The sequence below is a fragment of the Panthera onca genome, chromosome C1 (genome assembly GCF_046562875.1).
Source record: "Panthera onca isolate mPanOnc1 chromosome C1, mPanOnc1 haplotype 2, whole genome shotgun sequence".
Taxonomy (NCBI): Eukaryota; Metazoa; Chordata; class Mammalia; order Carnivora; family Felidae; genus Panthera; species Panthera onca.
This window is the reverse complement of record NC_138346.1, coordinates 143,464,289-143,491,947: the sequence shown is the minus strand read 5'-3', so window position 1 is coordinate 143,491,947 and position 27,659 is coordinate 143,464,289. Positions and strand designations below refer to the sequence as shown.

Here is a 27,659-nt window from a genome sequence, read left to right as displayed (position 1 = left end):
AGATCAGCATTCCATGAGTAGGTGTCATTCAACTCTTTTCTGATTGGTAGTAAACTTTGTTTTTCTTCATTTTAAAGAATTTCATAGTTAAGTTGGGCCTTAAATAATGTTCTTTTTCTTAATTCTACAAAGTGATAATTATAAGTACATGGAAATACATAAACATATACATATGTAAAACAAAATTATTGGTAATTGTACAAATTGTCAAAAAGAACTTTTCAATCTATTCTATCAATGTAATAATATATTTTTTTTAATCTTCAGCATGTTGAATGGATAGTTACTGCATTGGGAAACCCCATATAAAGGGGTGGTTCTAGGTTGTCTTTTGTTATAACATTTCTTATATTTTAATTGAGTTACTGACCTTTGGGAGAAATCTTATATTAATTTCTTTTTGTATAGGACTGTGCAGAGTCATCTGCTTACTACAAATCAGTTCTTATAATACCATTTATAGGATCCTGCTTTGTCTTATACCACAGATCCTATGGAACACAAATAGAAGATGCATGGTAGTGTTGCAAATAATTTAATATATTTTTTCATCAGCTATTTTAATATCACATAAATTTTGGAGATTATATATATTTTTTCAAACTACGTTTTCAAACCCTGTAACCTTCAAAAGAAAGAAATACATTAGCTGAACTATATTTATAGCTCTCGTCCCATTATTTCTGTATATTTTCCTGACGTCATTCAAATTCTTATTTGCAGAATATAAACATGAGTTCTCCAATAACTCCCATATAATAATCTACAAAATAAATTTTTATGTAATTCTAAAAAGAATGATATGGGTTTGAGGATTCTTTCTTGTTTTATTTTCAACAGAACCTTATTTTTTCCCCTTCTCTTTTTTTCTTCCTTATGATATACCTGCAAAACCAGGAAAAATTTGTAGTTAATTTCAACAGAGTATTTTTACATTTTTTAGGATGGACATTTTCTCATATTTAATGGTTTTTAAAATACCACATTTGCCACAACCTGTAATTTTTTGTAAATTTGTAAAACTAAATGAAACCAATTATCTCTAAAATTTCACAGCTTGGGAAAATTCCTTTTTTTATAAATGTATGAAGTCCTCTCATGAGATTTTACATTTCTTTTTTTTACATTTCTTATTAATTTTAATAACATAAACTCAATGCAGACCAGAAAATAAGACTGAAAATAGGGTTCTTTAAAAAAAAAGTTCTAAAATATAATATGGAATTATTTATGTGTACTAGTTTGTTTTTAAGCCTGTTTTAAGTTACTTTCATTAAAACATAACCTTTTTCTATTTTTATGGTAATAATAGTGTTTCCTATAAAAATAAATTGTTGTTTTTCCTACAGCTGCATTTGACAAAGGTGATGATCGAAGACTTGGCAAAAAGCCTGTTTTCAGTAGCTCTCAGGTAAACTTTAAAAATTTTATAGGTCCAAATGAAAAAAGATACTAAATAATTTAAATTGTATTAATTTATATTTCATTGATTTTTAAAATGTATTTTTCATAATTATAGTTGTTTCTTGATGAAAATAATTTTGACTTTTTAATCAAGTGAATATTCTATATATTTTTAAATTATGTGAATTTTTGATGTCCAGCTGGCATAGAAAGTGAAATTTTTTTTTCAATATGTGAAATTTATTGTCAAATTGGTTTACATACAACACCCAGTGCTCATCCCAAAAGGTGCCCTCCTCAATACCCATCACCCACCCTCCCCTCCCTCCCACCCCCCATCAACCCTCAGTTTGTTCTCAGTTTTTAAGAGTCTCTTATGCTTTGGCTCTCTCCCACTCTAACCTCTTTTTTTTTTTTTTTTCTTCCCCTCCCCCATGGGTTTTTGTTAAGTTTCTCAGGATCCACATAAGAGTGAAAACATATGGTATCTGTCTTAGAAAGTGAAATATTGTCTGTCTTTTTTATTTCCTTGAAAACCTTTTTTGGCAACACATATTGGAGCTATTCCAATAGATCAGAAATTGTCTAAAATTCTAGACCTAATTCAATGTCTAATTTTCTAATTAACCTACTTCTTACAAAAGATTTTAGTTGTCCCAGTTTTCTCTATACTAAGATTTTAATTCACATAATACATTTTTGGTGTGAAAAAAGGCACTTAGTATCAAGAGTATAGTTGTGTTTTACTTTAAAAGTTACTTGCTATATTTTTATGAGGTATCTAAAGTAGTCAAACTCCTAGAAATAGGGAGTAGAAGAGTGGTTGCCAGGGGCTTGGGGGTATAAGGAAAAGGGCAGTTTTTCAGTGGGTATAGAATTTTAGTTCTACAAGATGAGAAAGTTCTAGAGATTTGTTGTTAATATTACTGTACTTTCCACTTAAAAATGGTTAAGATGCATTTGTTATACACCAATGTTGAAACATTTTTCTTTCCCTAAGCACCAAACACTGCTAGACTCCCCCTTGACCATTCTTAAGTATATTATAGAGTTCCATAGAACATACTTTAGGAAGTGGTACCTTAGGACATTTTTCTCTATGTACTAGTTCCCTGCTATCCGCAGTGGGTGGGTGGTTGGTTTGGTTGGTTTTTTAGGCCCCCAAAGAATTAGCCTACCTGCTTTGCTTTCTCCTGTTCTACTGACTATTACCAACTAGGCTATTGCTCTTTCCTTGTCTTATAGTAAAATAGAACAAAGTCTCATTATTCTTCCTTACCATCGTGACTTTTAGGTTGTCCAAGGATTTATACTGTTAACCACAGTGGGAAGGAAACAGGGTAATATGTTTCCTTAAAAAGGGCAGTGGTATACTGAAATGGGTGCTGGGCATAGAATAAGAGTTAAAATCTTGACTTCACATTTATTATCTCTGCCATATCTGAGTCTTAGTTTGCTTGTCTGTAAAATGGAATAATAAAACCTAGCAGAGTTATTGTGAAAAATAAGTGAAATAATTTATGTGCAATTATTTGGCACGTAGTAAGTGCTCAATAAGTGTGGAATGAATAAATGTGTTTTCCAAAAAGAGGTGAATTCTTCTGGGATAGGAGAAAAGTTAATGAGATAAGACAAAGAGAAAGATTTAAGAGGAGTGCTGGTACCAGAATACTTAAGGTAATGATGTCTGGAATTTACTTCAAAATAGAATGGTAGTAGTTATATATGAAACAAAATTGGCCAAGAGCTGATTATTGTTAAAGTTGGGTAATAGGTACGTGGGGATTCATAATACTATTCTATTTTCTTTTGATTGTGTGTAACCTTTACTATAATAAAAATTTAAACAAAAAGAATAGTACTGGAACCAAAAGGGAGGGTTGCCTTCTTTTTCTCACTTTTGTCAATAGCATGTGGTGACCTTTCCAGTTGGCCATTTGTATACAATAAATCTATGTAAATTTTGCAGATGTAAGTTAGAGAATGCCTAGGTGTGTGTATACTCTGAATCCTCATCATGCTATACTATGTTAATATGAAGTTTCTAAAAGAGTGTGGTTACCCCATGTACTACATAGATCTCACCCATAACATGGTGCTTTAAAATAGACAGATTTAACAGTATAGTAAATTAAGTAGGGTCAGTTTCAAGGGTGAGAAGAAGTCTAAAATCAGAAGTCTACCTAGTTTTAGGTATTAAAAATAGAGGTGGCTCTTTTCTGCCCATAGGTCCTGTCCCCATGCTTTAACAAAAACACCTTTTTGCACCAAAAAAAACCAAATAAAAATAGACAAAGGTTATTTTTTGAGCTAAGATTTGATCAAGAAAACAAAAACTAAGGACCAAACATATTTGAACTTTATAAATATTACATAGAATCTTAGAATACTACACTGAATAGGACCAGTCTCCAACCCTCTCTAGAATTAAATATTAATAATATGAGGCTCAATGATGTTAATGACTTCTTAAATATCCTAAGTCAGTTACAGGTAAAGCTATGACAAGAGTCCAATGATTCTTTTATTAGTACTACACCTAGCTTTTCCCTAAACTTAGTTAGGTGATTTATTGTGTGTGTGTGTGTGTGTGTGTGTGTGTGTGTGTGTGTGTGTGTGTGTATTTACATACATACATACATGTATGTATATGTTATCTTTATCTTGGACACATTTGGAATAGTTAGTCCTTGAACTGTATATCAATATATGCTCAGATTTAACAACATGCTTCACATTTTTAAAAAATGTTTATTTGGAGAGAGAGAGAGAGCACGCATGCAGGCGGGGGCGAGGGAGAGGGAGAGACAGAGAATCAGAAGCAGACTCTGCACTGTCAGCGCAGAGCCCACTGCACAGGGCTTAAGCCCACGAACCATGAAATCATGACCTGAACTGAAAGCAGGAGATGGATGCTTAACCAACCGAGCCACCCAAGCGCCCCTAACAACATGTATCACATTTTTCTGAGTATTCAGTATGTTATGAACATAGTGCTAAGGGATACAAAGATGAAGACAACACAGGCTCTTCCTCAGACCTGTGCAATTTCATACAGCTTTTCAAGGCGGGGGAGGGCATATTTAATAAAGAGTAGCAACTATAATCTTAAAATTTTATTTCCAGTTCCTACCAATTTTTTAAATGTTGTTATTCCTTCCATAGCAAGGTTGATTCTAACCAAAATGATGTAGGTGCCTTGTCTTCAGTGTTTTGTCTTGCTGTTTTCCTCTTTTTACCTACTTCACCTGTCTTTAGGATCCCTTTTCTTCCACTTTGTCCATATAGCCAGAGCTGTATTACTATCTTGTTTCTTCCAAAAGCCAAACTTTTCATATGTACTGTCTTGTTTCCCAGGGGCTTCCAAACCCCAACCCCCCAAAGATTAAGTCTTTAGTGATAAAATTTCTGGCATTTGGGATAGGATTGAAGAGAGTTTTTGTGAAAACCTTTATCATGGCCCTCAAATTATACCATATAGATGACTGCCGGCTTAAAGCAGTTAATCATGAACTCAAGTCCTACTTCCGTCCTTATCAGCATTTGACCTTGGTAAATCACATACCTGCCTTAATCCCCAATTTCCTGTCTAAGAAACGGAGTTAACAGGAGCTCTCTCACAGGAGTGTTGTAAGTATTAAGTGAGATGACCTATGAAAAGGATTTTAGCATACAGCCTGGAAGTGGACCCTCAAAAAATGTTGGACATTGTTATCATTGACCAAAGGCATCGTGACACCTTTCAGTATTAATCTCTACTATAGTATAACTTCACAAAGTTAAATAGTATGCCTTTTTAAAATAACATTGCCTTTTAATTTTTTTATGCTGTATTTCACATTTGATTAAGGTAATGTGACCAAAGACACATTCAAATGATCAAAGATAATTCAAATTTTGAACTGTCTTATATCATAATGTGATTTTTACTTTTTTCTCTTTGAAAAACTGGCTTATTGAAACAAAGTATTATAAGTCAAAGACATCAGTCAAGTTATAAAGTATTTTTTCTTCTTTGTAGCAAAGGAGACAAGCTTCTGACTCTGATGTTATAAGTAACAAATCGTGGAGAGGAAATACCAAGAAGGAGTGTTGGAGTTATCCCTCTAGTAAGCAAAAGATGAAATCTGATGGATTAGGAGCATCTGGACATTCATCAAGTTCTAACAGAAATACTATAAATAAAACTTTGAAGCATGATGATTTAAAGGAAAAGGGTGGTACAAAAACAGCATCCAAGGTTACAAAAGAACTTAAAACTGGGGGAAAAAATGTTTCTGGAAAGCCCAAAGCTATAATAAAGTCCCAAATAGAAAACGGTGATAATGCAAAGTCAGCAAACATGTCGCCTAGACAAGCTGTGGAAAGATCAGCAGCAGTGGCAGCAAATGGACAGAAAAATTCATTAAATGGGAAAGGAGTAAGAAATCAGGAAGGGCACATTACCGGCGCCAGACCCAAGGTACTCACTGGAAACTTAAATGCGCAAGCCAAAGCAAAGCCTCTGAAGAAAGTGACAGGAAAGGATTCTCCATGCCTCAGCATCACAGGGCCCTCCAGCAGATCTACAAATTCAAGTATGGAATTATTGAATTCCACTGAATGTCTGGATGAACCAAAAGAAAATGGATCAGTAGGAGAAGAGAAGGCTTCTAGTGAGAAACTGTCCTGTTGTGAATCTCCAGGACAGACCATGAAAAACAGTGTGGAAAGTATCAAAACTTCTACTGTAGGTGGGTTTTAGTACCCTCACTTTTAATAGCTCCTGACAGTTAAAGTTCCTACAAAAAATGATTCTGTGTTTGGATGTTTATTTAGTTTGAAATGCCAAAAAACACTTATTTATGTGTGTTCATGCAAACTGAGAAACCATACTTCATCCCACATTAACATTTAATTTTGGATATAGTGTCTGACCACTGAATTTATGCATGACTTTTACATATTCAGTTCTCTGTTTCATGACTCACTGTTTCTTAATTTACAGCAGTAAAATCTCGACCTGTTTCAAAAGTTACCAATGGAACTTCAAATAAAAAAAACATTCACGAAGAAACTAGTATAAATAACAGGTAAGTCTCCCTTCATTATTTTACCTATACGTTAGCTTTTTCTAAGTTAATTGTATACTGACTTCTAGCTAAATATTTTAAAAATATCTTTTCGGGGCACTTGGGTGGCTCAGTCAGTTAAGCATCTGACTCTTGATTTCACTCAGGTCATGATCTCAAGGTCCATGAATTCAAGCCCCTCATTGGGATCTGCACTGCCAGATTGTCTCTCTCTCTCTCTGCCCCTCCCCTGCTCACACACTGTCTCTAAAAATAAATAAATAAACATTAAAAATATTTTTGAAATATATCTTTTCTTTTTTGTTAGAAAATTTAATGTATTTATACAATGATATTTTAAAACTATTTCTTAAAAGGAAATAGTATATTTATACAGAATGACTATGGATGCAAAATGATAGATTACACTTGTGGCACTTGATTATGCATTGCTTTATCATACTTGACCCACAAGCTTATGAACTTAAAGACTTATGAACATATGATTTTTCGATTTTTAGAACAAAAGATATATTTTTTAATTTGAGAAAAAATATATTTCATATATGGGTCTTTTGAAAGTTCATGTGTTGGGGGCATCTGTGTGGCTCAGTCAGTTAAGCATCCAACTCTTGATTTTGGCTCAGGTCATGACCTCACAGTTCATGGGTTGCAGCCCTGCATCAGGCTCTGCACTAACAGTGCAAAACAAACCCTGCTTGAGATTCTCTCTCTCTTTCTCTATCTCTCTGCCCTTCCCCTGCTCATGAGCTATCTCTCTCTCAAAATAAATACATAAACTTAAAAAAATAATAAAATAAAAAATAAAAGTTCATGTGTTGGAATCTGAGTGCAATACTGAATGCAAATCATTTTTCTTAGTGCGCTAAAGAAGGTCACTAACAAAGGATACAGTGATCCAGTACCACAGGCAATTTTAAAGAAAAGAGGAAATGGCAGTGGATGTACTACAGCTCAACAGAGAATAAAAAATGCCTCATCTAATCTTGCTAAAACTCAAGGTAAAGCTGAAATAGTCCTGGGTATTACTTCTGTGTTTAAATTGAATAAGCAGAACTCTGATTTGGAACTTTCACAACAAATAAACAAAATATAACATAGTTTCACTCATTTTATATTTGTGTCATACTATAAAGATGAGATTTTACACTTTACTTTTTGACAAGTATTTTGGTATTACCAGGGTGTGGGTTTGGTTTTTATTGTCTTTTATGAGAAATAATTAAGGGAGTCACTGGTTTATCTGTACTTTTGGTCCTTTTATATATTATGCCCAGGTTTCTTCAGTTTCATTGTTAACTGTAGGAACTCCATGTGCAAAACAGGCACTAATAAGCCCTTTAAATAGTAATGGTACAGTCTTGAAAGCTGTGATATGTAGGGAAGAAGAATTTTCCCTCCTGTTGCCTATTGTTTTGCTATGTTCTAAGAAAGAAAGGATACTGATCAGATTGTATGATTTGCTAAGCTAATAACTGATTTTAAAAATTAATTTGTTTTGGGGTGCCTTGGTGGCTCAGTTGGTTGAGCACCCTGCTCTTGATATCAACTTAGGTCGTGATCTCGGGGTTGTGAGTTCAAGCCCTGCACTGGGCTCTGCGGTGGGCATGAAACCTACTTTAAAAAAAAAATTAAGGGACGCCTGGGTGGCTCAGTCGGTTAAACGTCCGACTTCAGCTCAGGTCATGATCTTGCGGTCCGTGAGTTTGAGCCCCGCGTCGGGCTCTGTGCTGACAGCTCAGATCCTGGAGCCTGTTTCAGATTCTGTGTCTCCCTCTCTCTCTGACCCTCCCCCATTCATGCTCTGTCTCTCTCTGTCTCAAAAATAAATAAACATTAAAAAAAAATTCATTTGCTTTATGTATTAAGCATTCATGTAGATAAGAGCTCGTAAAAGCCTAAAAACAATTTTGAGCTAGGTAATTAATACTGAAAGTAAATTTAAAAATAAACTGGAGATGGGAATGCAAGCTGGTGCAGCCACTCTGGAAAACAGTATGGAGGTTCCTCAAAAAACTAAAAGTAGAACTACCCTACGACCCAGCAATTGCACTACTAGGCATTTATCCATGGGATACAGGTGTGCTATTTCGAAGGGACACATGCACCCCCATGTTTATAGCAGCACTATCAACAATAGCCAAAGTATGGAAAGAGCCCAAATATCCATCAGTGGATGGATAAAGAAAAAGAATGAAATCTTGCTGTTTGCAACTACGTGGATGGAACTGGAGGGTATTACGCTAAGTGAAATTAGTCAGAGAAAGACGAAAATCATATGACTTCACTAATATGAGGACTTTAAGAGACAAAACAGATGAACATAAGGGAAGGGAAACAAAAATAATATAAAAATAGGGAGGGGGACAACAGAAGAGACTCATAAATATGGAGAACAAACTGAGGGTTACAGGAGGGATTCTGGGAGGGGGGGTGGGCTAAATGGGTAAAGGGCACTAAGGAATCTACTCCTGAAATCATTGTTGCACTATATGCTAACTAATTTGGATGTAAACTTAAAAAAATAAAAAATAAAATAAATAAATAAATAAATAAATAAATAAATAAATAAATAAATATGCATTTGAGCTGCCTAAATAAATAAACAAACAAACAAACCAGAGAAAAATTATTTATGTTCTAGTAATAACTAAAAATTACACATTTAAAAAGATTTGGCAGTTCTGTTTGGTAGATTTAAATGTTGAGAATGTCATCACTAGGACTTAACCAGTGTAAATAAATGGATCTCCAAATTAACCCTTTCTCTCCAGTTACCAATTTTAGTTGCCACTGCACAGCTAAGTTGTTAACCCAAATGATCTATAATAATCACGATCGTGCTATGAGAAATAAATTAATTTTGTTTGTGTTTGATGGAAAAAACTGCAGTAACTTAAACATTTCTATTTTATATTTAGCTTGATTCTTCTTTCAGCTGTGTGGAACACAAGTCTTTTTTTCCCCAAAAAACTTAAAGGGGAAGACCCTTCCTGATCTTTTAATATAAGAAAATCAAGTTTTTCCACCCTCATAATTTATGCAAGTCCAGTTCTGACATGAGGATCAAGGCTCTTGAGGAAGAGAGATCCTATTTAAATAATTTTGCTAAGAGGCTGGACTATTCCTCCTGTATTTGTAATAAAAAATATTTTATTTTTTATTTTATCATGTTACTCCTAATCTTTTATTGTCCATTATCATAGATATTTCATCATTTTCATTGTTAATTTTATTTTTTCTAAAGTAATTTAAAAACAAGTATTGCATTTTATTCACAAATTGAAAGTGTATTATATATTTTTAATTTTTTTTTTCTTAGGATCTCAAGGAGAGTCACCAACTTCAGTAAAATCTTCAGTCTCTTCAAGGCAGTCTGATGAAAATTTGACAAAATTGGACCACAGTACAACTACAGACAAACAAACACCTAAGAAAAAAATTGTCAAGCAAGGACACACACCTTTGCCTAAGGTTAATGCAAAAATAGTGGCAATGCCTAAAAACTTAAATCAGTCTAAGAAAGGTGAAGCTTTGAATAATAAAGATGCAAAACAGAAAATGCTTCCTGGACAGATTACATTGAAAACTCAGCCTTCTTCTCAAAGACCTTTAAAAAATGAAACATGTGTTGTCCAAAAAAGCATGCTTCATGATGTACATGATAGTAAAAACAAGGACATTATTTCTGAACAGAAGCCTCATGAACCGCTAATTAATCTCGCATTAGAAATCAGCAGTACAGAAGCATTCCAGTCATCATGCATACCTGACCCACAAAAGCCATTAAACAATCAAGGGAAAGAGAAATTAGAATGCCAAAGTATTTCAGATTTGGAAAAATCAAAATGTGAACCGGAATCAAAACAGATATGTTCAGATAAAAGTGAAACAAAATTTTCCAGCAAAGAAACACATCAGCACAAGACAGCTAAAATATATTGTCATTCTGATGGGAGTGATAATGTAGATCCAAAATTTTATAACACCACTGCCCTAAAATCCACGATTTCAGATCCCAGTGTAAACTCCCTGAACTCTCATCCAGTTTGTGATTTAGACTCTGCAGATGCAGAGCAAAGGCCTTCAGTATCAGATAGAGAGAAGCAAGAAGTGAGAAAAGATACAAACAAAAAATTAAACATTAAATGTGACAAAGATGTTTTACCGTGTGTTCCTGAAAGGACAAATGGTACCTTAAATTCTGTCCAAGATGACAGGAAATCTAAAATTCTTGTTGAAGAACAGACAGTTCCTAGTCACTTGAGTGAAATCAAACATGCTACAGCAGACTCAGATATTTCCTCCAAGTCTGTTTTGGAACAAATATCAGGAAAAACTTCTCCTAAAGATATGGAAACAACAGAAACTCCAGAGAGCCATGAAACTCCAGAAGTTCCATTCATGAGTCATTGGAATTTGAGTACCAGTGGTATGCATCAGAGAGAGAGTCCTGAATCTGACACTGGCAGTGCTACCACATCCTCTGATGACATAAAGCCCAGATCTGAAGACTATGATGCTGGAGGGTCTCAGGATGATGACGGGTCCAATGACAGAGGTATTTCTAAATGTGGCACAATGCTGTGCCATGATTTTCTTGGGAGAAGTAGCAGTGATACCAGTACTCCTGAAGAATTAAAAATATACGATAGTAACTTAAGAATTGAAGTGAAAATGAAAAAGCAAAGTAGTAATGATCTTTTCCAAATTAATTCAACAAGCGATGATGAGATTCCTAGGAAAAGGCCAGAAATTTGGTCTAGATCTACAGTAGTCTACCCTAGGGAAAAAGAAAATGTTCTACGAGGCAGTGTCCAGTTTGCTCAGGAAGTAGATCAGGTTTCTTCCTCGGCAGATGAAACAGAAGATGAAAGATCCGAAGCTGAAAATGTTGGAGAAAATTTCTCTACATCTAACTCAGCTCCTCAGCAGTTTCAGGGAATAATTAATTTAGCTTTTGAAGATGCAACAGAAAATGAAAGTCACGAGTTTTCTGCAACTAAAAATTTTAAAAGATCCATTTTACTTTCAGTAGATGAATGTGAAGAACTAGGATCTGATGAAGGGGAAGTCCATACTCCTTTTCAGCCTTGTATAGATTCTCTGTCACCTGATGTTTTTGATGGCATTTCTCATGAACATCATGGAAGGACCTGCTATTCCAGGTACTCACAAGGAAGTGAGGGTAGTATTTCAGAATGTAAACAAGATAAAGGCAATAGTGTATATAAAAACGAAAGCTCTCTCTTGGGTCGCAGTAGTACTGACTCATTGAGAAGAGATAAACAGAGTACTTCAGCCACAGGAAAAAAGTACACAGTAGATGTCCTGTCCAAAGGAGGTAGACAGCTTCTTCCAGAAGATAGAAAGGTAAATTGCAAAAGCGATGTGGATAATGACTTTCAGCAACGCAGCAAACTCTCAGATAGTGATATAAAATCTCAAGAAAGACCATGTCATTTGGAGCTTCATCAAAGAGAACCCAATTCTGACATACCAAAGAACAGCTCTACAAAATTTCTGGACTCCTGTCGGAGTCAACTTCTGCCTCAGGAAGGTCAAGTAAAAGAGAACCATTCTACAGCTACCAAAAGAGCTAATATTGCTTTATCTGCAGGTAATGTACAGAAATAGAAATGCTAAATACATAAGAAAATGAGTTTATAGAATTTTAACTTGGATGTAGCCCTGAGTGTTGTATTTTATTTAGACAGAGTAATTACTTAAGCAACAGATTCAAATTTCAAATGAAAACCTACATTTCTTAATAATATGAAATTAGCTAGTTACTCTTTATTGTTCACTTAAAATCTTAGTGTGGAATTAAGATCTAGTAAAAATTTGATTATTAGAACTAATCTATTAAGAGATTTTACATGAAAGAATAAAGAGAAAAACTTAGTTTGCTATTATTGAGTTATTTATGTCTAATTTAACATAGAATTCTTGACTATTAGAAATTTTATTATACATTGAATATGATTTATGGACTATGCTAGTATATATCTAAGAGGGCTGTGCAATAATTATAGTAATATGTAACTAAAAGCACTGAACTATTTTAACTAGATTAATTATTATAATTTATATACATTTTACAGAGATTAAGACTTTCAGGATCCCTATACTTCTAAAAGTTTCAAGTAAAAAGATAAATTTCCTAAAAGAGATTATATTTAGAAGCAATGATAATATATGAAAAAAGCCCAGGCTTATTTCATATGTATAGATGATTTCCTGTCTAATTGTTTTGTGTGTTTGTCTTATTATAGTAATTTGAACTAATGACTCACATTTAAAATATGCAATAGTGGCTGACAGAGTAGCTATTATATATCAGAACTAAGAAAAATACTGATCAATAGCCCTTGTTCAGCAAAATCATAACAATAGGGAGGGAACTCTTTAAAGTTGTACTTTTTTGTTTGTCCTTGCTTGCATCCTCCTTTGCATGTGCAATATACAAATAAGGCTTTAGATAAAATGTATTTATTCCCCTTTTGGAACTGACTTACCTTAAAAGTCACCATCAAATTACCATGTCTTTTTTTCTCTTTATGTTTCTATTGTAGTGAATTAGACACATGTGCACATTCTATGTTTATGTTTAAGTAATTTTTGTTGTTTTTTTTGTATCACAAGTTTCAAATTAAAGTATGGAGAATTGTTAGTTGCCTATGTTGATTTTGCTGCTAAACATCCTTCAATTGTTTTATTTTTTTTTTAATTTAGAAAAAGAAATGCCTCAGTAATCCTGTCAATTTTGTATAAATGTTATTTTTCCCATTCTATGTTTTTTTGGACTATAACTATTATATTGTTTTAATATTGTTCTACAAAATCTGAGGGGTACCAACATGTGCAATTTTTACATTGTATAGTATTATGAATTATTTCAGGATACATAGATGATTGTGACACACTGGCACAAACCTACATGTATGACCATCGGCCTTCAAAAACCCTCTCTCCAATATATGAGATGGATGTAGTAGAAGCATTTGAGCAGAAAATGGAATCAGAAACACATGTTACAGACATGGATTTTGAAGATGATCAGCACTTTGCAGAACAAGATTGGACACTCTTAAAGCAACTGCTGTCTGAACAGGATTCAAACTTAAATATTACGAATTCTGTTCCTGAAGACTTAAATTTAGCACAGTATCTAATCAATCAGACATTACTTTTAGCACGAGACAGCTCAAAACCTCAGGGTAAAGCACATGTTGACACTTTGAACAGATGGAGTGAACTAACCTCTCCACTTGATTCCTCAGCAAGTATCACCATGGCTAGTTTTTCCTCTGAAGATTGTTCACCCCAAGGGGAATGGACAATTCTAGAACTGGAAACTCAGCATTAAGAGTATTAACACTTTGGAAAATTTTTAACAATGCCCCCCCTTTATTTTTGATGCTTATATCCTAATAATAATTGCATTAGCCAGAGATAGACTGTCCTTAATAATGAAGGAGTCTTTCTAATTTATTAAGGTAACATAGTTTGTTTATTAATATGATATCACATGTAGAAAAAAGATGGTTTTCTAAAATTTTTGAGCATGTTTTATTAATTATTAGAGAAATTTGTGGACTTACAACGAGCCCTTCAGTTGTCCTTTCCTAACTGATCATTTGTTCACTTGTTTATAATTCAAGAATTTAAAATGTGAATGCACAAGTAGATCAGTCCATTTACTTTTTGCTCTGCATATGGTAACAGTAATTTAACAATAAAAAACCTATTGTGCTTGTGTTCAATTTATGTAGAGTTAATCAGTGAGTAACATTCAAACTCAGGTTTGTGTGATTGACCCTGACAGGTGAATATTAGAAAAACCCTTCATTTTCCCAACAGTGCAGATCCAGGAAATTGTGAAATACATGTACCTCAAATTTCAATCACATTGTTACTAAAACCGAGAAATGGAATCCCTTGTAACTCTTTTTGAGGTATATCCAAAAAGAGATATCTGCCCTCGTTCAAAAGAGGTGGGAAAACTGTCCATTTGTTTTACCTAGATAGACTTTCTTTATAGTTAATCGCTCTTCATTTTCCATTCCACTTAGAGATATTTTGGGACTGTCCCAGCAATAAACGTGCACTAAATATTAATTTTAAAATGGGTACATGAGGGGGACGCCTGCTTGGCTCAGTCGGTTTAGCGTCCGACTCTTGATTTCAGCTCAGGTCATGATCTCACAGTTTGTGAAGCCTTTGTTGGGATCTGTGCATGAGTGAAGAGCCTGCTTGGGATTCTGTCTCTCCCTCTCTGCCCCTCCCCCACTCTGTCTCTCTCTTCTCTCTCAAAATAAATAAACTTAAGGGCGCCTGGGTGGCTCAGTTGGTTAAGCGGCCGACTTTGGCTCAGGTCATGATCTTGCGGTCCGTGAGTTCGCGCCCCGCGTCGGGCTCTGTGCTGACAGCTCAGAGCCTGGAGCCTGTTTCAGATTCTGTGACTCCCTCTCTCTCTGACCCTCCCCCGTTCATACTCTGTCTCTCTCTGTCTCAAAAATAAATAAACGTTAAAAAAAATTTTTTTTAATAAATAAATAAACTTAAAAAAAAATAAAACAGGTACACGAGGCAATTGAGTACTGAGTTAAACTGCATGTGTGTGTATATGGGCACATACACGCATGTATGTTTTCTCCACGTGTCTATATATTCTAGATTCTTACTTCCTTGATTAGATTGTCTTTCAGTCTGTAATTCTGGTAGCAAGACAAAGATAAAAATATCTTCTACAAAATGGTACTGGAGAATGAACACTTGGATACCTACTTGATATTAGTAGACACTGCCTTTAGGATGATGAAATTTAGTGGAGTTAACTTCTCTCAAAGCTATGTAACTAACTCATAATTTCTCTAAAATATGTCAAAAGTAGGAAAAACAGTTTTTGTTTCTAATTCCTTTTCTAAATAATGGTTTTCAACAAATTATTAAACATAGAGTGAATATATTGAATATCAACAATCATATGAATGCACAGTCATTTGTTATTCTTATATAATAACATGACTATGTTAACGTTAGCCACTAACCTGTTATACCATAAATTTGCTATGCCTTTTTAAACTACAAGTTCTGCAGGAGGCACTCATTCATTCCAACAGTCAAGAAATAGGCATTGGTTCTATGCACTGAGGTACAAAGATAAATAGGGTTTGATTCCTGCTCCCCACCCAAAAAAAGAGAGTTCAGTTTCTAGTGAGGAGAAAAACCATGTAAGAGAAAGGTTAAAATATAGTAGTATTATAAGAACGTTGTATTTTCAAGCTGGATGAGAATTTAGAGATTAGTCTAATCCCTTCAGATTCCAAAAAGGACTCTGAAGTCCAGAGGAATTAAAAGATTGCCCAAGGTCCCACAGCTGATTTGTGGCTACAATCTAATATTCCTTAATTTTAATTTGATGTTATTTCTGCCACGCAACATAGTCATTTGATTTTTATCATAAAGCCTGAGAGGATGTATATCTATACGTAGTTTGTAACATAAAGAAGTAATGTATGATAGAGTCAGAAACCATACAAATTCCCAAGACATTATGTTATTTTCCTTTTCTCCAAATGAGAAATTACTTTTATGTGTTATTTTTAATAAATACCTCAGAAGTTCAACAATTTATAAATGAAACTTCTTTCTCAGTTATAAGGTCTTTAAAACTTTGTTCTTAAACTACTAGACATTAAAAAGCCATTCAATTTCATGTAACATCTGCAAACAGGTAATAGGGAAGGCATTTTGCTTAAGTAGTGACCTCTTAGGTAATTTCAGGACATGTGTGTTTTCTTATCATGCTCTTTTGTGTATGATATCTCTACCAGTCTGTTTACTGTGGGACTCTTCGGGCTAGTACTTCATGATTTAACAAACACAAAGCGAAAAATGATGCTAACATTTATTTAGCTCCTATTATATGTTAGATACCATGCTAAGTGTTTTAAATATGCACTAACACATTTAATTCTCACAGCAGTTCTATGAGATTTGTCTTATCATCTTTATTTTTCACATGAAGAAACTAATATAGAGTCCTGGATTAACTACCCTAATGGAAGAAACTAAAAGAGAAATAATACACTATACTATTGTTTGGTAAGATAACAGTTGTATATGGTCAGAGTTGTGTGAGCCTAGAGGAAGAAGCCATGAACACAACAGCTTGTGAGGAAGAGATTAGAGAAAGCTTCTTAGAGCAACTAATATTCCGTGACTCCTTCAGAATTTCTATAAAGGGCTTAGTGACTGCAATCTAGTTGGAAGTGTAGGCCAGGGGACTTAGCTTGAAGCTGCACTTGTATAGAAAGTACTTCGCTTGTACTTAGATTGTATGTTATATATTGATAAAAATAGGTATGTTCTTAAAGGATGCCTTTGTACATAGTTGGAAATTGCAAAAAGTCCCAATTGTCCATGCCAAAAACAAGAAAATCTTATTTTTATTTTGATTTGGCTTGCTTTGGAGGACTGGTAAAGATTATGTAAACAATTTAAAGCCCCTTTATACCATCTCTTGGAGCAATCAAGTAACCAGATGCTGGCTTTCAAGGATGAGTAAGAATTTGCTTGGTGATAGGGCATTCTGGACACAACAGTGCATTAAGGAATGGTGACCATGATGTGTGTTGAGGATGGGGAGGAAGAGTGGTAGGAAAGGCTGAGCTGGAGTTAGATTCTTAAAGTTATTAAAAAACTATGCTATTGTGTTTGATTAGTCCAAACCCTGGATTTAGTAGACATTATGTCTCCTTCCATGGTGCATTCCTTTATTTACTTATTTTTCTAACAACGATTTCTTTTTTTTTTTTTTCTTCAAGTTTATTTATTTTGAGAGAGAGAGACAGAGAAAGAGAGAATCCCAACCAGGCTTAGCACTGTCAGCTTGGATCCAGATGTGGGGCTCTAACGCATGAAGAGTGAAATCATGACCTGAACTGAAATCAAGAGTCAGACGCTTAACCACTGAGCCACCCAGGCATCCCGTTTTATTTATTTTTGACTCTAAATAGAAAAGCTTTCCATGTTTTGAGGAAATAACCACCTACAATCACAATGGGTAGTTATCAACGTTGTTTTTTAAGGAGTTAGGCAACAAAGCCAGGTGTGTTTCAGAAAGATAACTGTCAGCACTAGTGAAGACGGCCTGGTTTGGAGAAGCCCCCAAATCCCAGGTTGCAATTAAAATAGTTTTGTCAACCTTAGAAATGGGGAACGGAGGAGGATCTGGTAACAAAGACATTACAGATTGTGGCTATAGAACTTGGTAGATAATTAAGATGGTGGGAGAATATGGAAAGGAATTTTATAATTGCTATCAAAAATAGCATTTATTCCACACATATTTGAGGGCCTACGATATTCCGAGAACTATGCTAGTGCTGAGGATAAAAAGATGAATAGCATAGTATCTGTCCTAGAGCATCTCAGTTTAGTGAGGGAGCGATTGAACAAAAATTATGAAATTGTAATGTTAAATGTCATAATAAGGTTCTGTATAAAGTGTAGTCAGTGCATAAAGGAAAGGGAAATAATGGGAAGATAATTGGATAGGCTCCTGTACTATTTTAGGATTAGTGGGAGTTCACAAGGCAAAAGAAGAGGCATACTCTTGGCAGAAAGAGTTGAGAGGCAATGGGAAATTCTGGTTGTTCCATATGGCTGGAGAGAAGGGAACAGATGGTAAGGACACGGGATAAAGTTGGATGGGGATGTAGAGTCCAGGGAGTAACACAATCAGATTTGCACTTTAGAAAGATCACTCTGGAAGCAGTATGTAGAATGGAAGGGAGAAGGTGACAAGGCAGGAAGACCAGTGATGAGTATTACAGTAACCAAGGCTTGAACGAGAGCAATGGCTGTGGAGATAGAGAGGTGTGGACATATTTGAGAGATTTAAGATGTGGGTTGGAAAAACTTAGTGACTGACATGGGGATGAGAGGAGGGAGTCATCTTAAAAGACTCAGGTCTCTGACTGGGGTGCCTGGGTAGTTGATGATGTCATTAGCCAAAAACTGAAGTAATCTTAGGATGAGTTTAATTTTGGACATACTGAGTTTGATCTGCCTGTGGGACATTCAAAGGGCTGAGGACAAAACACTGTGGAATAGAAAAAAGAAAAGCCTGAGAAGGAGACTGAAAAGGAATATTCTGAAGTAAAAGAATTAGGAAGCTAAGGTGAGGAGGGGAGAGTGGTGAATGTATAATCTCACTACTAACCAGAGAAGGGCAAATCAAGGAAATCATTCTATTTTTACTGATCAAACTGAAAGGATTTTTTAAAAAATTCAGTGTTAGCAAGAGAATGATAAATTTGGGATAATCGTATGCTGCTACAGGAATATAAATTACCTTTCCTGTAAGTAATTAGGCGATCTATATCATGAATGTTTATAACTTCCTATCTGAACCTAGTCCTTTCCCTTTTAGGGCTCTCCCATTAAGAATAAGAACCTGAGGGGCGCCTGGGTGGCTCAGTTGGTTGAGCGTCCACCTTGGGCTCAGGTCATGATCTCCTGGTCTGTGAGTTCAAGCCCTGCATTGGGCTCTGTGCTGACAGCTCAGAGCCTGGAGCCTGCTTCTGATTCTGTGTCTCTCTGCCCTTCCACCACTTGTGCTCTCTCTCAAAAACTAAATAAACATAAAAAAAAATTTTTTTTAAAGAATAAGAATCTGAGACCTAGATACAATAGTGAAAATTGAAAACTAGCTAAATGTTAACAGTAGTGGAAGGCTAAATAAATTATGGTACATCTATAACACATTATGCAATGATTACAATTGTTTGCAAAACATCTGTTTAATGCCAAGGGAAGATGCTCAAAAGAAAAAACCCAGGATATATATTTGTAATATCCCAGTTTTCCATACTTACAGGTATATGGAAAAAGGGACTGGAAGGAAATAAGTAAAAATGTTAATGGTGGTTATGGTTAAGTGATACTGATTATTTTTACCTTTTAACTCATATATTTTCCATGTGTTCTACAAAGCACAGAAAAATAAGTAGGTTTGTTTGTTTGTTTGTTTTGGGGTGAGTAATAGTAGTTAACAGTGTTGCTGTTTGCGATGTCAAGGTGCACACCTAGACTAGTTCATTATATTTGGACATTATGATTTTACTGGTAGCTTTTGTCCGTTGGTGTTTTTTAGAGTAGAAGGAAGGGCAGAAATGTGAGCAGAAGGTAAAGAAGTAAAACTTATTCTTTCAAGGAAGCTGACTAAAATGAAGACAGTGGTAGTTTGTTTTTAAGATAGAAGTAACTTAAGCACTTTGAAACTAAGAAGCTGGAAATAATGAATTAGGACCATCAAGGAAGAGGCAGGAGGCAGTGGGATCAAGCACAAAGAGTGCTGACACAGGGCACTTCAAAGAACCTCGGGTATTTAATATAACTGAAGCATTGAATTCATGTGGTACAGCAGTGGAAAATAAAGCTGGAAAAGTACAGGCAAGCCAAAACACGAAGAACCCTGTAAGCCATGCTAAGGACTATAAGCAAGCCAGTTAGGCAAAAATATTTAAATTTTGTTTAAAAGGCAAATACTTATAGGGCCTTTATTAAGATTACTTTAGCTGTATAGTGTGAAAATATTTTGGGGCAAGAAGAGACTGGAGAAAGGAAGACCTGTAAGGGGGTCATTGGAACAATTAAAGAAAAAAAATGAGGCCCAAGCTTAGGAAGTAATAGCAAGGATAGAAATGAGAGGATGGATTTGAGAGATAACTGGAGGCAGAATGAACAAAATGTGGTTGCCAAGTGAGAGTAAAGACTTGGGAAAAGGGATAAAACTGATTCCCTCCCCATATTCCATAATTCTAACAAGTAAAATAATGGAAGGCTGATGGTTCCTGATTAGAAAAAAGATAATGTCAGGGGCGCCTGGGTGGCCCAGTCAGTTAAGCATCTGACTTTGGCTCAGGTCTTGATCTCATTGTTCGTGAGTTCAAGCCCCACGTCAGGCTCTGTGCTGACAGCTCAGAGCCTGGAGCCGGCTTTAGATTCTGTCTTCCTCTCTGCCTCTCCCTCATTCAGGTTCTGTCTCTGTCTCAAATAAACACACACACATACAAAAAAATGTTCAATTTTGACATGTTGCATTTGAGATACAACTGAGACACAATATAATGTCTTTGAAAATTCAGAAACCCAACAAACTATGACCTTTCTACTCCTACCCCATCTTCTGCTAGTTTGGGGGGGAATTTGGGCAGGTGGAAGTGGGAACTTGGTTTGGCTTAGTTTAATGATCTATTGCAGGAGCTATTTTCAATTTAGAATTACTTATACACTCTTCTCCAGTGATATTTATATTATTTTCATATTGTAAATTTTTTTTTATTTTTTTAATGTTTATTTTTTAGAGAGAGAGAGAGAGAGAGAGAGCAGGGGACGGGCACAGAGAGAGGGGAGACAGAGAATCCAAAGCAGACTCCAGGCTCCGGGCTGTCAGCACAGAGCCCGATGCAGGGCTCAAACCCACGGACTGTGAGATCATGACCTGAGCTGAAGTTGGACGCTTACCCGACTGAGCCACCAAGAATTTATTGTAAATTCTTATACCAAGAGTACTTTGAATCTGGCTTAGTTAGATATGAGAAGTATACATTTCTATCATGTTAATAAGGCATGAGTTACTTTTAGTGTCCATGATCCATTTTTCATAGAGTGGTTCCTTAACCACTTCCAAATTTAGCCAACATTAGCATAAGAATTTTAATTCTGAGAATTTCAATTCAATTCTGATTCTACATTTATATATATATATATATATATATATATATATATATATATATATATTTTTATGTCCCAACAAATTAAGTAATTTCCAAGTCAGAAAAATACTAAGAAAAATACCTTCACACAATGACATATTTTTCCCTAAAAGAGTTTTCATATAAAATGTACTGAAGTTTATCCCTTTTCTTCCCATTTAAGCTCAATTTTAGCCTGGCAAGAGAATTATATAAAAAATTGAAATAGAAATATACCTACATTTTTTTAATGTTTATTTATTTATTTTTGAGAGAGAACACAAGCAGGAAGAGGCAGAGAGGGAGACACAGAATCTTAAGCAGGCTCCGAGCTGTCAGTACAGAGCCGACAAGGGGCTCAAACCCACGAAGTGTGAGATCATGACCTGAGTTGAAATCAGATGCTCAACCAACTGAGCCACCCACACACCCTGAATTTATATCTACATTTAAACTATTACGTGTTTAGGAAAGAAGATCCCTAACATCCTTACAAAATTATCCTTTTACTTACATCCATGCAACTCTCAAAACATCCATAATCTACTTTAAAGTCAAGAAGGTAAATAAAGTACTTTCTTATAGTTTCTGATTTAGAGTGAATTATAAAGAACAATACTCAAGTTTAAGAAGTTAGAAAAACAATTTCAAATAGAATCCAAAAGAAAGGAATTAATACAAACAATAGTGGAACTTAATTAGAAATCAGAGAGGGGTGCCTGGGTAGTTCAGTCGGTTAAGTGCCTGACTCTTGATTTTGGCGCAGGCATGATCTCACAGTTTGTGAGATTGAGCCCAGCATCAGGCTCCATGCCAACAGAGCTGAGCCTCTTGGGATTTCTCTCTCCCTCTCTCTCTCTGCCCTTCCCCAGCTCACACATGCATGCTCTCTCTCTTCTCTCAAAATAAACTTAAAAAGAAATCAGAGAAAGAGTTGAAACTGACAACTCTAAGAGCTGATTCTTTAAAAACACACACTAGCTTAATGGAGAGAAAAGCATAAATACACAATATTAGAGATGAAATGACATAAAATGATAAAGCACTGTTTTGTACAACTACATACAAAAGAGTTGAAAACCTGGATGAAATGGACAACTTCTAGAGAAATCTAAATTACCAAAATAGGCTTAAAAAGAGAAAATATATGCCTTGGAAGAAACTGAGGAAACATTCAGAATCTTTCATTTTGGAATATGGAGAAAAAAGAAAAGCCCTCAGATGCAATTAAAGAAGCCACCGTAGTGTTATCACCAAAAGCTGACTAAAGATAGCATAAATCAGAAAATTATGGAATAGTATCACACTTATAATAATGAATGCAAAATTCCTAAAAGGTTCAGAAATATAGAATATGTGGAAATTTATTTAAGTAATGCAAGATGATTTAATGTTGGGAAACCTATTTGTATAGTACATCCATATTAATAGATTAAATATAGAAAAATAATATCATTGTCTCCATAGGTACCAATAATTTGAAACAATGAAACCAAAAGAGTACTATAAGAAAACATACATAGGGTTTTCATATAATCTTTTCTTTTTTAAACAACAACTTTTTTTTTTTTTTTTTTTTTTAAGAGAGAGCATGTAAGCAGGGGAGAGGAGCAGAGGGAGAGAGAATCTTAAGCAGGCTCCACTAATCTTGGAACCTGACATGGGGCTCAATCCCACAACCCTGGGATCATGACCTGAACCTAAATCAAGAGTCAGATGCTTAACTGACTGAGCCACTGAGGCACCCTTAATATAACCTAAAATAAGAAAGCACATGAACCTCAAAAATATGAAACTCTGAAAAAATTTAAGATTGATAATTTGGCTATTTAAAATTTAGAACTAGGGGCGCCTGAGTGGCTCAGTCGGTTAAGCGCCCAACTTCGGCTCAGGTCATGATCTCACAGTTTGTGAGTTCGAGTCCCATGTCAAGCTCTGTGCTTACAGCTCAGAGCCTGGAGCCTGCTTCAGATTCTGTGTCTCCCCCTCTCTCTGACCCTCTCCTGCTCGCTCTCTCAAAAATAAATACACATTAAAAAATAAATAAAATTTAGAACTAATATATGCCCAAAATACTACAGACAGAATGAAAAGCAAAACATAAAAGTGGGGGGAAATTTTTTCATTTTAACAAAAATTAAAATGCAAACAGCTGGTAAACAATGAAAAGATGTTTGGGCACCTGGGTGGCTCAGTTGGTTAAGGCTCTGACTTTGGCCTCATGACCTGAGGGTCATGATCTCACTCACAGTTTGTGGGTTTGAGCCGCACATCAGGCTCTGTGCTAACAGTGGAGAGCCTGCTTCAGATTCTCTCCCTCTCTCTCTCAGCCCCTCCCCTGCTTGTGCATGCATGTGCTCTTATCTCAAAAATAAATGAATAAACTTTAAAAAAAAAAAAAAAAAGGTATTTAACCAGACTCATGATTAAGAAGCATATAGAGAGCCACCTGGATGGTTCATTAGGTTAAGCGTCTGATTCTTGATTTCAGCTCAGGTCATGATCTCATGGTCATGTGATCGAGCCCCACGTTGGGCTCTGTGCTGGGTGTAAAGCTTGCTTAACATTCTCTCTCCTTCTCCCTCTGCCCCTCTCCTGAACTCACTCACTCTCTCTCTCTCTCTCAAAAATAAACAAATAAATGAAAGCACTAGAAAACCATAAAAGGTTTTTGAAAATATAGATTCAGTAACATATTTAATAAGTGAGAATATTATAAGTAAAATAAGTGAATATCCACTAACCCGTTTTAATTACAAATTACAAATGAAAACAAATTAGATGCTTAAAAAATTACTGGAACTAATTGGATTCAATTAACCAATTGAAATATATGAAAGTAGAAAAATAATTCCAAGTATTACTATACTATACAAGTTTAAATTATTGGTCAAATCAGATAACTGCTTGGAATTCAATTTCAACTTAATTTTGAAAATCAAGCTAGAATTCTGGGAAGATTACGTTAAATTCAATTCAAGAACAGTGTGTGGGATGATTGTGCTTTTCATAGTCAATGAGATAAGAAAATCTAAAAATTACTAAGGAGGAAATGAAAATATTTTGGGCTGTCATATGTAGCACAAATACCTGAGTCAATTTATACTACCACACAGATTTATTTGTACCATGTCATTGTCAAGCAGCTATTATTACCATCAGAGATATAACACCCTTATTTGCCTTTTAAATTTTTAAATTTATTTAGAAGCAGGAAAAAATCATAAGTTCATTGGTTAGTTTCATCTTCCATAAATTGTTGCTTAAAAATTACTGATCATTTCAAAACTTACTTGAACATAATGTTGACGTGACATCTTAGAAACAACAATTCAGTCAGTAGATTCTAAAATTAGTAATACTACTAAATGAAAAATATTACATGTGTAAGAATTCTCAGGGAAAAAAATGTCAGTTTTACCAAGTACATTTTTGTAAAGATGTGACTGACTAGTTACCTGAGTCATCTGTGGGAGTGATGCTTCATTTGTATGTGAAAATAATCTCATTTTCATGTTTCAGTTCCCTTTATTTTAATCACCAATAATATTATATCTTTATTCATATTTCAACTGTTTACCCTAAATGAAAAGTTGAGGTATATATAGTTTCTTCCTTTACATAATTTATATTCCAAATATTTCATAATAGAAAACTAGAGAAGCAATTAGGAGTCATATTTGCAGGAAATTTGACCAAGATTTATATTCTTAATATATAAATACCTTATATATCAATCAGAAGAATGCCTAGCAGAAAACTAGGCAAAAGGTACAAACAAAATTAATTAAAGAAAATAGAAAGGATCAATAAAAATACAGTGAATGATAAAATTTTTTATATAGTAGTAAAGAGGTACAAAACAAAACATGTTCATCTGCCTAATTGATAAACAAAATTATGAAACCTATGATATCTAGAGTACAGTGACATCGGCATTACATTCATGTATTGTTGGTGTAAGTGTAAATTGGTGCAGACTTTCTGGAAAGCACTTTGGCAGTAGGAATATGAGCCATAAAAATCTTTATAATCATTGACTTGGTAATCTCATTTCTAGAAACTTAATGAATAATCAGAAATAGTTGAAAACATACACGTACTCATATGTGTATATTTTTAAAGTCTTGACATAAAGGAATAAATGTTATTTTATTTCAGTATATAGGGATATTAAACCACTAATAAATATTTTATAAGAACATCTGATTTGCAAAATGCTCACAGTAAAATGAAGGAGATATTAATGTGTGTGTGTGTATATATATGTATATATAGTATAATCTATTTATGATAAAGACTGCTATGATAGTCTCTTGTGTCAGTTCAGCTAGGCTCTAGTACTGAGTAATTTAATCAAACACTAACCTAGGTGCTGCTGTGAGGTATTTTGTAAATGTATTTATCCTCTATAATCACTTGACCAAGTATAGGAGATTATCCTTGATAATGTGACTGGGCCGCATCCATCAGTTGAAGACCTTACAAGCAGAAACTGAAGTTTTCTGGAGAAGAAGAAATTCTGCCTCAAGACTGAAGCATCAACTCATGTCTCAGTTCCCAACCTGATGTACAAATTTCAGACTTGGCAGCCCCCACAATCCTGTGGGTTGATTCCTTAAAATAAATCTCTTACTATGTATCTCCAATTGGTTCTCTGTCTCTGGACAACCTGACTGGTGCAACTACTAATATCCTACCCTAGTATCTATTCTCCTTTTCTTTCCTTGTAGAACCCTGAATTTATAGCTGGGAACTTGGCTACTCGGAATAAATACTACATTTCCCTGCCTTACTTGCAGCTAATTATAACCTTGTGACCAGGTTCTGACCAATGAAATAGAAATAACAGTGTTGAGTAGCACTTTCTAAAAGTTTATCTAAAGAGGTTGGGTTTTCCTTCTCTTCTTCCCTGTCAAGCTGCCTGGAGCATAAATGTGCCATAAGGGTGAGTGCCACACCCTGGTGATAGCAGAATGGAAAGCTACCAGGAATCTGGGTCCCTAAATACCTCATGAAACCACTGTATCAACCCTGGACTACCTACAGACCAACCCTGGACTGCTATTACATGAGGGAAGAGGATTTTGTATATTAAACTTAGCATTTTCAACTACTATTAACTGAATGTTCTCTTCTATGCAGTCAGACCTAATCCTATTTATCATACATATGAATATATAACTAAAGATAACTATACCAATATATTGGTAGTAGTTAGCTCTGGATTTGGGAATGTGTTCTTGTTATACTCTTTTTTTCTGCTTTTTACATTAGGAATGTATTGGGGTGCCTGTCTGGCTCAGTACATAGAGAATGCAAGTCTTGATCTTGGGGTCATGAGTTTGAGCCCCACATTGGATGTAGCATTTACTTAAGAAAAATAAAATTGAAATTAAAATATATTAATTACTGGTATACTAAAATTTTTTAATAAAACTTAAAATGGTGGGAATTATTTTTCCTAACAATTTTGATCATAATTGTAGCTATTGTAATTGACACATAAGGTACACATATGTGTAATTGACACATAATTGACACATAAGATGAATCTCATTTTGTGTCTTTAAAAGATAGATGATAAGGGGGCACCTGGGTGGCTCAGTGAGTTAGGTGTCTGACTTTGGCTCAGTTTGTGATCTCACAGTCATGGTTTTGAGCCCTGTATTGGGTTCTGCACTGACAGCTTGGAGCCTGCTTCGAATTCTCTGTCTCCCCCTCTCTCGTTTTCTCTCTGCCCCTCCCCTGCTTATGCTCTCTCTCTCTCTCCCTGTCTCTCAAATCAACATTAAAAAAAAAAAAAAGATGATAGGGGAACACCTGGGTGGTTCAGTCAGTTAAGTGTCTGACTCTTGATTTCAGCTCAGGTCATGATCTCAGCACAGAGCTTGCTTGGGATTCTCTCTCTCTCCATCTCCCATGGTCCCACCACTGCACACTACCCACCCCCCCCCCTTTCTCTTAAAATAAATAAACTTAAAAAAGAGAGATGATAGGGACTTCAGGGGAGATGTCAGAGTAGGAGGATCCTAAGCTCACTTTGTCCCATGGATACAACTAGATAACACCCATGTCAGTGTAATTACCCAGAAAATGACCCAAAGACTGGCAGAACCAACTCTCCACAGCCAAATGTAAAGAAGAGGCCACATCAAAGAGGGCAGGAAGGGCAGAGACTCAATCAGGAGCTGAACGGTCGGGTGGAACTATAAGTGGGAGGGAGGGACATAGCAGGTGTGGAGAAGGGAGAAGACCAGATCTCCACACCAGGCACCCCAGTCATGGAGAACCCACATGGAGAAGACAAATTCCCATAACATTTGGCTTTGAAAAACAGAGGGCCTAAGAATCAGTGGGGCTTAACATCTGGAACTTGAAAAATCAGCAGGCTGGGCTCTGGGAGAGCTAGGAG

General features: G+C 35.2%; 1 protein-coding gene across 6 annotated transcripts in view; it reads left to right on the top strand.

Moving 5' to 3' along the window:
* Nucleotides 1-26,645, top strand: part of BTBD8 (BTB domain containing 8) — a 123,998-nt gene extending 97,353 nt beyond the window's left edge. For 5 of the 6 annotated variants that reach the window (XM_078451670.2, XM_078451669.2, XM_081796416.1 and 2 more), the window contains 6 exons: nt 1,350-1,411; nt 5,426-6,137; nt 6,392-6,476; nt 7,338-7,477; nt 9,799-12,096; nt 13,379-22,532. In XM_078451670.2, coding sequence (XP_078307796.1) covers nt 1,350-1,411; nt 5,426-6,137; nt 6,392-6,476; nt 7,338-7,477; nt 9,799-12,096; nt 13,379-13,845 — 3,764 coding nt within the window. In that variant the 3' untranslated portion in view covers nt 13,846-22,532. Of the gene's footprint in view, nt 1-1,349; nt 1,412-5,425; nt 6,138-6,391; nt 6,477-7,337; nt 7,478-9,798; nt 12,097-13,378; nt 22,533-25,677 lie in introns of those variants that run through there. The other variant, XM_078451671.2, reaches the window with a different exon arrangement.
* Nucleotides 26,646-27,659: the final 1,014 nt, after the last annotated feature.